We start from the raw sequence: 12,911 nt of genomic DNA on the forward strand, positions 1-12,911 counted from the left end.
CTTGAGAAACAAAATGCTTCCTGGGATTAGATAATACAGATCTCAATTTACTTCCAAGAGGGCTGTTGAGGGGAGCAAAAGTGCTGCTCACTGCCACTACTATTCTTTGTAGGGATTCACAGTTAAAGTTTATTTCCTTCCTTTCTCTCTCAAGTACTATCAGTGGATGTCTCCACTGGAGAAAGTTTAATCTGTTCAACTCTGTTATCCAGTTCCACTGGAAATGCAGGTGCAAACTGAACCACAAAGTTCTAAGGTGACTAAGAATGCAGAAGGGTGTGGAGGTTTGACTTGTGCACTGTGACCTGGAACTGCCAAGAACTTGTAAGTAAGAATTCTCTGACAGTGTGTGCTTGTGAACCTGCCTATGGGCAGCACTGACCAGCACCAAAACTGAGAGGGCTGCCATAATCAGAGCACTGTGAAAAACAACACCTTGCATGTAAATTTCTGTCAGAATAATTGTCTTTCCAGTGCTTATTAAGATAATATAAATGTCTGTGGGGAGAGATCAGCATTCATTCTTCTCAGAAATAAAACTCTCTCCATGATGAAATAAAAACTCCCTTTTGAGACAGCTTGCCTTTTTTGTTATGAAGTGACTTTACATTCTCAGCCATAGACTGCCCTGCAGTGGTAAAGCTAAAATCTGCAGCCTTACTGACTTTTATCCAAGATCTTTAGAATTCCTCATTAAGAAGTAGTTTGCCCGTCACTGGAAGGAACAGAAAGAGCCTGTGCAAACTACAGACCAAATGAAAAATAAATGAAACAAGGAAGATTGCATATTTCAATGTAAATACAGTGTGCAGCAAAATGCCACTAATGACTGATAATATTTTATCTCTTTTTCATAGGAAACAAGGCAGATTTGATCACACCTTGTATCTATCTCCAGAATTTATTTGCTGACTTCAGTCAAATTTAACTGAAAAAATTAAAATCTCAAAGACAGCTAAATGCCAACAGATTTTGAGAAATGCAGTTTTTATGAAAAGTTCAAGGAAATGTATGGTTCTAGTGTCAGCATAGAAATTGTTGGATAACAAAGAATCCATAGAGGAGAGTGACTTTGTATGTGTCCTGGGAGAAAACTCTCAGTCACATCTTACAATGAATGTAGAGATAGAAATCCTTAGAAACTAAAGCAGAAACTGAGCTTCATTTAATCTACAGATTGCTCTGTAAACTGACAAAACTTTCTTCTTGTTAGTTCAGCTAACTCTCCAACTCCAGAGAAATCTGCTTTCCAATCATAGATTTGTAATGCTGAAAAAAATATGGAGTTTCATTTTCTGAACATCCTTATCAGTCTTATAAAATGGCAGAAATCTTATTTGCCTTTTAAGATGCAGTACATTTGATAGTAGCAAAAAATTGTGCCACCAGTCCTTTAGGTAGCAAAGATGTCAGTATTGGGGTTGGCTATTGCCAATAATTAATGGAGACAAAATAAACCAAAATATTTTTTTATCACTACAACAGGTGTGGTTTACCCTCATTGTACTCAAAGGTGATTCAAGAGAAATTAACATATTCCAGTTAGCTGTTTCAGCTCCCCTTACAATAAGATAAACAGGCACTCCTTTAGATTTGTCCTTTGTTAAGAGAAAAATTAATATAAAAAATGGCTATTGTTTTCCATTTTCTGCAGAGGAAGCTTAGGATTACTAGCTAGTGATGGGCATCTGTTTTGAAAATATTGGAATTTGGAGAGCTCTTACTATGTAGTAATTGTACACCCTGCAAGCACTGTGAGTGATCTTCATATATTTTTTAGTGAAAATACATAATTGCAATGAACTGAAACAGTTGTTGCATACAGAACTCTGATAAAGTAAGTTCTGGTGCTGAACAAGAAGTTTCTCCAAGTCATCTGAATAATTTCATTATCATTATTCATCTTTGCCTTTGTTTTAGCAGAGAGCATAATCTTCTCTTCCACCTTATAGACTGGGTCTTCTGAACAGCACAATCTGATCAGCTTTTAAGGAGCCAGGAGTAGATACCCCAAAAATTTAGGAAACCACTTGACTTCCTATAACTTGAAAAAGAACTTTTCTTCTCTCCTCAAACACAAACTCATCAAGATTGTATAAGAATAAGTACAAAAGCCATGCTTTTTGAGATGTGCTTTTAATCATTCTGAGAAAAATAAGATTTGGAAGGGAACAAAGAGGTTGTGCACTTGTAAGAATACAAATTTGTGTTCTTATTTTGTGCACAAATAAATAGGGAACAGTTAATTAATTAGAGAACAAACAGGATGCATTTACTGGGAAAAGTAAAGTACAAAAGTAGTCAAGGAAGCTAAGAATGGTTCACAGTCCTTTTAGTTAATGATGTCAGGGTTTTTTTGCCTTCATTTTGATGTTAAACTGAATGGCTCTCTTGATCTGGTTCAGGGTGCTCGCCTTGTCATTTTCTTCATTGTTCTGCAGCTCACTGGACTGTGGGCTGGCATTCAGTGTCTTGACAGCTGCAGCTGTCCACGTAGATGTACTTGTGTGACACTGAGTGCCCACCAGGGCATTTCAGAACCACGTGCTTCTCAGTGGTGCTTGTTTCTCTGCAGCAGGAGCAGCTGTGGTCCATGGAATTGGCCTCAGCAGAGTATCTGTCAACATGCAAAATGGCAACGTTACTCAGTGCCAGAAGCCAACACACAGGAGAGGGTGAAATCAGGTACAGAACTCCTGTGAGAAGAGCCACACTTGTGGCTAATGGAAGTGCTAAGCTCATCTGACAGAGCAGTGATTATAAAATGCCTAAACCAATTAAGGGCAGTGTTAACATGAAAGGGAAACAGCAACTCTTTCTGTTCCCATCTCACTGCAAAGTATTTTTTGCAGTCTTGTGTTCATCAGCTTCCTAATCACCATTCCTAACCTGAAGAATCTGTCAATATCAGGCTACAAACTGTGACAAGATCCATCTTTTTTCTTGTATTTGGTAGAAGTAACCACAGCAAGACCCTAATATGATCAGGAATTTCAAAATACTAATAAACTCCCTGGCTTCTCAGAGTTCCATGTGATACTAAAGATCAGTTTTCATCCATGTAAGGTGCACTGTGGCAGACTCAGTGATAGGCAGTAAGTGACAGTTTCCTTGGAGAGTCAGAGTTGTCTTTCCAGTTGTCTTTTAGTAGCTCACTACCAGGTGTCCTACTAACCACTTCCTTATAGCCAATTTTTAATATAGTCTCTCATTTCAGAGAAAAATGTACAGTCAAGTTACTCTACTAACACCACACCTAAAGCATTTTTTTTCTCATTTCTTCATTGTATAAAGATTGTGCATATTTGAATCTTCCTTTGAAAGATGTATGTGTATTTCATTTTAGGTGCTAACTATAGAGAAGCAGCTTTTCCACTTCCAGTTGTCAAGTCTGACTGCTCTCTGGGCTCATTCTCATTACAGGAAATAATCCATGTTCTTTTGTGACGATTTCTAGCCTAGGTGGTCTGACACAAAGCCAGCTCTTAATGGATGAGTAGGCCTTATTAGAGCTGTCTGAATCCCAAGACAATCTAATACACTTTTCTGCTTTTTATTATGACAAATCAGCTCGTCAGTCACAGATTCCATGATTTTATGTCCATGATTCATGAAGCAGATAGTTCCAGGTCTTCTACCATTGTGTAGTCTACTATTTATTGTTCCTTTTATATAAACAAGCTCAGTGCCACCAGGACTTAAATCTCATTGTCTGGTGAGTTTACTTACAGCGAGAAGGTTCCACATGTTCCTTCACATTCAGTCATGTCAACTCTGTCCACGGAGCGGCAGCCATTGTAGACGATAAAGTCACTTCTGTGGCGCACAGAGCACGGTGTGCGACTATCCAGAGGGGCACCTGCAGGGAAAGAGCAGAAAATACTTTCAGTGAAATAGCTCCAGAAGTCCCTTGCACCTCATCATTCCCTGGGCTTCACTAGTGCACTTAAAGAACTGCCTTAAGTGGTCTTTCTTCTTCAGCTTCAACTTCTCCAGAGAGATCAGGCAGTGAAGGCTTGGAATAACAAATATGAACATAGAAGTATCTATTTAAATACAAATTTATCTGGGAAATGGGATGATTTAAAAAGACAATTCATTCTCTGTATTGTTGATTCAGATACACTGGCATACTTACAGGTTCTGCAACAACCGTTAGGTAAGAATGAAATAGTTCCCTAAAATAAAAAAGAAACAAAAAAAACCACATTATATTATTCTATATTACAAAGACATTAAGGCCAAAAACTGAGGAGAGCAATTCTTCAGTGGCTGGAAATAACAAGTGAAAACTGGTTACTGTACTGTAACATTGATCTAAATAAGCAAAGATAACAGTCTCTTCCCGACTTGAAATTTATCAATTTACAAAGGATTGTGAAAATACAAACAATTCTTTGAAGGAAGTCTACAGTTAACATAATGAAATTTTTGCTCAGAAGAAATTCTAAAAAACGGTTTCTCAGAGTCCTCTGTATTTGAATAGAGACTATGCAGTGTTACTGGCAGCCTACTTACTGACTGAACAGCTTGTGTTTCTGTAACATTCAAGGAAACCTGGCTCTTGTTGAGACAGAGCCCCAAACAAAGCAGTCAGCAAAGATTCAGTATCTTGGTGCTGACCAGTATTTTGGCTTCTGAGAGACAGCTACCAGTTATACCTGGGTGAATTCTCACCCAGGTATCTTCTTTTATATACTCTATAGGGCTGTGCAGGGATGCATCTGGAACTTCTGCACTTTGGGCTGAGAAATTAGGATGAAAGGCCATCAGAGATAAATTTTATTTTTGTTGTTAGTTAGATGGCTGAAATAAAATGAAGTAATCTATGTATGGAGAAGAGGGTAAATTTTCTATTTTTACTTACAGGTTTGCAGCTCTCCTCATTGAATGCTGGACAGGTAATCTCAGATGTCGAAGCGACAAGCTGGTCATGAATCTCTACACAGCTATAAATAGTGCAGTTGTTGTGAGGATCATTTTTAAAGTCTCCAGGCTGAAATTGAAATGCAAAATGTAATAAGAAAAGCTGAAGTGGTCTTAGACAGAATTTTTCTCACCCTCTGATAATGCCTTTCATCTTGTTTCCTAGTCAGTTATTTTTAGGTTAACAGCCATTTGGGATACAGATCATTATATGTATTGCAATATGCCATACATGGAGAGAATTTCAGTTTTATATGGTATTTTCCTTGAGAAAGAAAAATGTCTCTAAAGTACATGGCATATTTTAACAAAATCATCCATGCCAATGGATTTTTCCTTCAAAAAGCTAGACTGTTTTATGTTAATTAAGAAAGACTCTAAACATCCATCCTACTAGGGCAATAGAATTGTTTCATATGCAGGCTTTAATAGTGTTTTTCAGCATAGAGAAATCAAATGACATAGAAAAGCCCAAGCTTCCAGACACTGGAAGAAAACCCCTTCCAAGGGTATTGGATTTCTCATTCCAGGAAGGGCCTTACAGATAATTTTATTTCATGAGACCTACCCTCAGGTCAAAAAGCTAGGTTTTGCTTTAGATGAGATTTTGATCTTTCAGGTGCAAACTTACACTAAAGTATTTTCTCTGGCAAGGAGATGTTCTCTTTCTGGAATGGGGAACTTTACAGATTTGGTGGAGAATAAAGACATAGAGCATACTTACACTCAAGATGAGTTCAGAATTTTCTACTGTGTGTATAATACACTTGGTCTGCACACATTTTCCACAGCATTCACCTTTCACTGGTTTAAGTTCATATCCCTAGAAATTAAAAGTAATTAAAAACAATAGCACTATAATTTTTGGGAAATAAATGAGAACATGTGAATCCATTAATTGATTACACTTTGAAGTACACTCAAGATGTGTGCCTTTTTGTGTTCCAAACCAACAAGAGATAACTAATGGAATCAGGTTATAAATGGAATAAGGCACTGGAATAAATATGCATAATAATTAAATATTATTCCACAAGGTGGTCTACAGAAATTTCCCAGCTAATTCTGTCACTGTGAACTGAATGCTGACAGTTGCACAGTCAATCTCAGGCAGTAGATTGCTCAAAAAATAGTTGATATCCATGCTGGAGTTGGTCTCTGGGTTTCACCTCCCTCTTTTTTGCTTAATACCACTCATTGATCAAACTGGAGTTCACATATATGGGTATTTTGGGGTCTTTTGTTTCTTTAAGTTTGACACTTACTGGTTGACATTTTGTGTTGCAGGGGACATGTTCACAGGAGATGATATTCAGTTGAGTGCTGACATTAACATCATTTGTGCAGACACAATTCTGACACTTGTCAACAAAGACTGAGGAGTTGGGCTACACATTTTAGGGAAAAAAATCACATATTAATGAGTTATTACATGTTTAAACAGGCATTTATTAATTTTTTAAGAATCTGTAAATAAAGCATGGGAAAAGGAAAAAAATCATAAAGACAACTGGATAGCTATTTGGCTAGTCATTTGAGAAGACAACATTTTAAATACTGAATATAATTTGTGTCTTTATTGAAGTCCTGTATAACAATGACAAACTCTGTTATTAAAAGAAAAGGTACTAGACCCAAGAGAATTAGAAATCTAAATTTGGTTAGAATAATACTTATTTATATGTCTTTTAATGTTTGAAAATAGTTTTAAAACTGCAATAATGTGCTGACAGTAAATGTGGACTGACTTTTTTAAATGTCAGCACACTTAACCCAAATTCCTGCATGATACTGACATACATGCAGCTCTTCAATTTCTTTCCTACACAGAAAACTTTTCAGAAAAGATTTAGGCTTTGTGAAATTGATAAACTCTTGACAGAAATCTGAAAATTTCTAAAATATTTGTTGTACTGGATAAACCTTTTCATAGCACTTCTGATCAAGTATACTGACTGGTCTTTAAAGCATTTTTAGAAGACTGTTGAAACAAGAACTTACCAAGAACTCAGCATTCTCATGTACGCAAACCCCCTTGGGAACTGTTAATAAGCAAAGAGTTAGATGTTCAGATAGGAAAAATGAATAAAAAATGTCCTCACCCCACACCAATCCAACTCATTTCTTTCACAATGAATCACAATTCATATGGTTATTCCCCAATTCTGGTAGCAGGACATGTATAAAGTATAAAAACTAATACTGCATGTGAAAGAAGAGAAAAAGATTTGGCCCAAAATATGCAGTCCAGTTCATCAGCAAGAATGTCCACTTAACTGATACAAGCACTTCCTTGTTTCAGTTACCAAGAGTGGTAAATCGATCTTCTACTGGGAATGCTTCTAGGGACTTTTTGCTAGATTAAGCTGAGACCATCATCCCAGTTAATTCTGTAGCTGTTCTTACATGTATTTATAAGCAGGAAATTGAACTTGAGTCACCTGAGCTATATCTGATTTCCTAGTTTCATAACAATAGCACTAATAACCAATTTTAATATTAGTGAATTTGCAGAATCTGTGTTTAACACCTCTTTCAACAGGCTATTGAATACAGTCTTATTAAGTATAGTGCTAAATTATGTCATAAATAAAACTATAAGTATAATAATTGTAATATATTTCCAAGGGACTTACCACATTGGTATGCAGGACAGCACTGACCACTGGGAATATAAGAATGAACTTCAAATCCCAGTGAGCACTTGGGGGCTTTAGATGTGCACAAGCTTGTATTGCATTCTGAGGAAAAAAAAAAAAAAAAAAAAAAAGAATAAGCCAGAAAGTACACTAAATCACAGCTACAAGAAAGAAACACCTATCAAAGTGCTTAGGATGAACTTTCCATTGCTAGGGAACAGTCCAGATCCTCTTCAAAGAAACAAATTGCAGATAGGGAACATGTTTTTCCTCATAAATCCAGGCACTGGATATGGAGTACTGTTTATGCATTTTTTTTTCTACTATGCAATTATGCTGTGTTTATAAAGTATCACTATTGTATGTGAAGAAGTAGGGAACAACTCCTACTCTCTCCATGATTTTAGGCAACTGCTGGAAAATGAAAATCCACAGAGAATTCCATAATCTTTCTTCATTTTGCTTAAATAAAATGTGGCCCTGAACACAAAAACTATAGTTTTAGTTATGTTGAATCCCATAACGGTAAATTCAGTTATACTGAATCATTGTAATATTAAAATGTATTTTCCCTAGTACTGGGCAAGCTGATTTTAAAAAGAATGAGGAAAGATACTATTTTGTGGCTCCCTGCTGTAGATCTCTGGTACTAAGGTAGTTCAGTCTTTTCTCCTTTCTATTTCCAAGAGGTATAGAAAGACTAGAAACAAGAGTATAAACTCACTGCAAGTGAAAAGAGGGCAGCAGGAGTCCTTAGGATTGACTTCAATGACCTCATAGAAGCCTTCTCCATCACAAGTGACTTTCTTTTGGTCACATACATGAGGTTCACATACAATACCATGTTCACCTTCCAGGCAAATACAGTCCTGACAGTCCACTGTAAACTTTTCCCCAAACTGCCATTGAAAAACAATAAAATAAGTGATTGTATAATAACCAATTAAAAGGAACAGAAGTAAAACCAGGAATACAAAGTACAGAGATGACAAAACAAGATTGTACCAGTGGAGCCCACTCTCCTCTCCCCACCCAAACTTCTACTTGAAATCCAAAAGCATACAGCATCATACCTCTCTTGGTATCATATCCACTCCAACACAACCTGGAAAACACCAAAATAAATTTCTATTACCAGTCATATAACAGAAGGCATCTCTATTGTACATTGTATGAGCACTGCATACAATTAAATATTTGTTGTATACATGGAAGGAAACAAAGAGGAAACCAACGTGCATCCAAGTGAAGCAGTAAAACTCACCACAGGTTTTCACGCAGACATCCACACCAGAATCATACAGCATGGTTCCATTAGGACAGAAACAGCCTTCTGCTTGTTTAGTTGATGTCTCATTCTGTCCTCTGTGAGATAAAATGTTCAGAGGAAGACCATTAATGTCATAGGCACATACAGGAGGATTATGCCAAATAACCGTTCACTGGAAACACAGTGGCAAATGATCTGCATATTTGTGATTGGGGTTTGCAGTGTCTGTGTTTGATATAGCCAAACAGCAGAAACAGTCCAGGCACCCAGATTTAGGGTCAACAGAATAGTGCTAATAAATTTGACAGTCAATTTAAGAAATGGGAGGAGGTTGATTTTGCTCATTCACCTGTGCATTAGATAAAACTGAATAGTTGTACAGGCTATAACTGCGAAGGAATATTTTACCTTGACTTACAGGTCATCTGTTTAATAGGACCACATGCTCTGTATTCTTTACCTGAAGGACATTCGTAAGCTGGAATGGAAGAAAAAAAAGGAGGAACAGCTCAGTAGCAATATCATATAAAACCCCATGACCTTATGCCAAGAACTTAAATACTGTTCACTCATTTTCCTATGTATCTATGACAATCTTGGGCAGCAAAGAGGAAAAATTCCAGATAGACTTATGTGTCTAAATGGAATAATTTTGTGCAATTTAGTCATAGAGATATAATACTGCACTTTACACTAAGATGATAAAGCCAGGACTCTACATCTTGACTACAACTTTTTCGCATAATTTTAGTCTCTTTTGCACAAGTTCTCAAAGGGGAGTGTCAAACTTCCCTTTGTGCTCTTACTACAGATGAAAACTCATGTACATGTCACCAAATAGAGAGTAATCTGCTGATGCCTGCAAAGCATAGAACTGCCTGCATACAAAAAATGTACGTACTGATACAGATGTTTCTGGCACAGTCAATACATGGTTTCTTTGCAGGACGATTTATCATTTCCATTGTTAAAAATGTTACCTGCAAAATTACTAACGGAGAGCAGCTGATACAATTTATTGGTGCCTTCATTACTCTGAAAGCAGTATGACCTTACTGCTGTAACAGTTCCACATAATCTTCCTTAATAATTCAAGATGAATTATTATGGCCAGATACTTACAGCATACACCATTGGTGTGCTTTCTCCAGTCAATGCATGCACCTTGGTCAGCACAGGTGGCAGCATAGATCTGCAGACTTGAGCATTCCAGGTCTAGGTTGGGAAGTACACAGCTATCAAAAACACATGCTGCATAGTACTTCTCAGGCTGGACAAATGCATGGCATGGCTTGAACACACTAGAAACAGAAATATTTATCATTATTAGTTACTGAATAATTAATATATTTTTCAATGTGCTTAACATGTTATGATGTTGCAACAGTGGGCATGGGAGATTGAGATGTGGATATGGACTATTGATGAGAGATTTGTGCTAAGAGCACTTATCCAGATAGTAACCTTCCAACATATCTTAAAATATTCTTCCCTCACCTTCAAAACACTTTGACACCAACATTTTGTGTCCAAGAGTTGTATATTATTGGGTGAAACTGTGTGCTATCTCTTTAAAGAGATTTTGGGTTTTTTTTCTTTTTCAGTTCTGACATAGTGTTCTAAAAATTAAGATCTCTGTTTTCAGCTGGACTCTGTTTTCTGCTAAGCAAATGTGGGAAAAGGCAACAACATGGGACAGGGGAGGGCAGAGAGTGTAGAAGAACATGGGAACATCAGCAACGGTTAATGTGGCAGCCAGAGGGTTGAAAGAAACTGTCAGCAAAGAATAAAAACCAGAAAAAGAGAAATGAGTAGAAGCAAATCATAAAGATACAAGAAATAGAGAAATAGTTAGAAACACTCTCCACTGGTACATTAATCCTAAAATCCCCATTTAAATCAAAGACCAAAGGCTTGTAAAACCAAGAGGATTGTTACCTTCCCAAAAGTAGCTCACAGATGGAAGATTCTTTGCAAGGCTGTGCTGGTGTTGTGCTAGGTGAACCTGTAGGAACTAGGCCTGGAGAGCACTGTGGTTTAGAAGGATCAACAACTTGCCAATGATCTGCCATGGTTTCACAGTTTTCTGCAATGTTTCCATTTGGCAGCATGCAGTCATCTGCCGTGTTGTTATTGCAAGTACCTAAGGGTGGTACAGGGAGAAAAAATTCACTCACAAATTTGTTAGGAAATACCATTTATCTTTGCAGCAGGGCTATCACAGTGGTTTTCTGAGAGTGCAAAAATTGGAAGAGTAAACCTTACCACACTGTCCCTGGGTATTGTTGCCAAACAGGCTGTAGGGCATTCTGATAGAAAAGGACAAGCCATTGTAGGTCACGTTCATTTTCAGCTCAGGAATTTCCACAACACGATTTATGCCTGACTCATAGACGCTCACACCAAACTTCTTATAAGGCAAAGCCACAAGCTGGTTGTTTACTGTCACCTAATAAATAAAGGAAAACAGAAAAGAGGAATAAATTTAGTTTGACTTTTCAAAACAATCGACTGTTCCTTTGTTTTGCAGAGAGAATGTAAAGGTAAATAATATCCTTTGAATTTATAACAAATGTTCCTGTGTTTCCTTTGTTACTGGAAAGTCAAACTTTTCTTCTCTGAGTCACAAAAAGCCCGTTAGCCTCCAACAAATTAAGTTATTCAAGGTTTAAACCAGATAAATCCTAACATTCAACAGACTTATTAGAGTGACTATGGCACTAAGGACTCCTTATTAAAGTGGAATATAAAATTCTCCTAAATTCATATGGTATAAAGTTTTAGGTTTCATGGCATAAAGGGAACATGCTTATAGGAAAAATAAATAATGAAAATACAACTAAAAGTGTATTATTTATTTAAATACAGTAGCCATAATATACCTGTGAAACTAATACTACTTTCACTCAGCAATCAGAGATTTCTTTGCTTTAGAGAAAAAATAGGAGGCCTAAATGTTGTAAATTTTCAGCAATATGATGCAACCTAACTTGTAATATTCTCACATAGTAATGTACAAAAATAAACCAAACAAACAATAAAAAGTTACAAAAAGTCCCAAACACTTCTCACTGATTTTGAAGCCCAAAAGCCGTGACATCACATTTATCAATGGAATAAAAATATAAGTGCCCTACTCTGAAAAATTAAAAAGATTACACAAGTCAAAGCTACAAATGGTACTTTTAAAAAATGCTTCAGTCCATCACTTTATTGTTATGCTGTTTTCCTTTGTTACATTATTGTTAATGTAAGTTAATTATAAATTAACTTATTTTATATCCTTAACTCTTAGCAATTTTTCCACACTTGTGTATTTAGGAGAGATCTGCAAAGACTTGAAATTAAAAAGACAAGAAGCTGTAGAATTTTTTCTCCCCCACATTCAGAGTAAAGAAATGCTTTGAAGCAGTCTGATTTTATAATCTAAACTGTTACTGAATCTAAAACACAGATTAATTTTTTCCCAAACCTTGTCAACATAATTATCCTGTTGATGCAGTATTAATATCTGAATCAAGAAATCAATGGTAACATTCTTTAGTACCTCTACTTGTAGAGTATTTGGTTGTGCTGTTGTTAGTCTCACTTCCTGAGTCTCGTGTCTCACAATGAGCGTTCGAGGACATGATACTACATCCCGTGTATCACAATGGTAGTTATCAATGTAGACACCAAAGTTGTCAACTTTCTTATTGATCTCTTCCACAAGGACATATGTACAATTCCCCTGATAGCTGTAGTACAGTCCATCAAAAGTCATGTAATGTGGATCTCCCCAGCCAGTGCAGTAGCCTAAAAAAACATACAGTTAAGTTAGGCCCTTATGGCAACATACAAAATTGACAATAGGATTAACTGTACCATAGATATATCTTTACCAATAGTCTGAACAAGTAAAAGATATATATAAATATATATATATGCTTCTAGCCTACAAATATCTGCATCTGGACATTGAAATCCTTCTTTGGGAGATCAATTTACTCTACTAACACAACAGTTATGTAGAGATAATGGCAACTTAAGCCAATCACTCAATTAGCTAAAAAGATCCAACAGGGCATTTTAACCAA

The 12,911-nt window shown here is 36.5% G+C and overlaps 1 protein-coding gene across 1 annotated transcript in view; it reads right to left on the minus strand.

The window, feature by feature from the left end:
• Positions 1-1,363: 1,363 nt before the first annotated feature.
• Positions 1,364-12,911, minus strand: part of MUC2 (mucin 2, oligomeric mucus/gel-forming) — a 60,219-nt gene continuing 48,671 nt past the window's right edge. The window contains 17 exon segments of the mRNA XM_085582383.1: positions 1,364-2,460; positions 2,462-2,617; positions 3,730-3,859; positions 4,139-4,178; positions 4,868-4,996; positions 5,651-5,749; positions 6,192-6,314; positions 6,928-6,968; positions 7,563-7,667; positions 8,290-8,464; positions 8,639-8,670; positions 8,830-8,930; positions 9,244-9,313; positions 9,958-10,136; positions 10,774-10,978; positions 11,101-11,284; positions 12,383-12,630. Coding sequence (XP_085438509.1) covers positions 2,346-2,460; positions 2,462-2,617; positions 3,730-3,859; positions 4,139-4,178; positions 4,868-4,996; positions 5,651-5,749; positions 6,192-6,314; positions 6,928-6,968; positions 7,563-7,667; positions 8,290-8,464; positions 8,639-8,670; positions 8,830-8,930; positions 9,244-9,313; positions 9,958-10,136; positions 10,774-10,978; positions 11,101-11,284; positions 12,383-12,630 — 2,132 coding nt within the window. The 3' untranslated portion in view covers positions 1,364-2,345.

This window comes from Lonchura striata, chromosome 5 (genome assembly GCF_050655825.1).
Source record: "Lonchura striata isolate lonStrDom1 chromosome 5, ASM5065582v1, whole genome shotgun sequence".
Taxonomy (NCBI): Eukaryota; Metazoa; Chordata; class Aves; order Passeriformes; family Estrildidae; genus Lonchura; species Lonchura striata.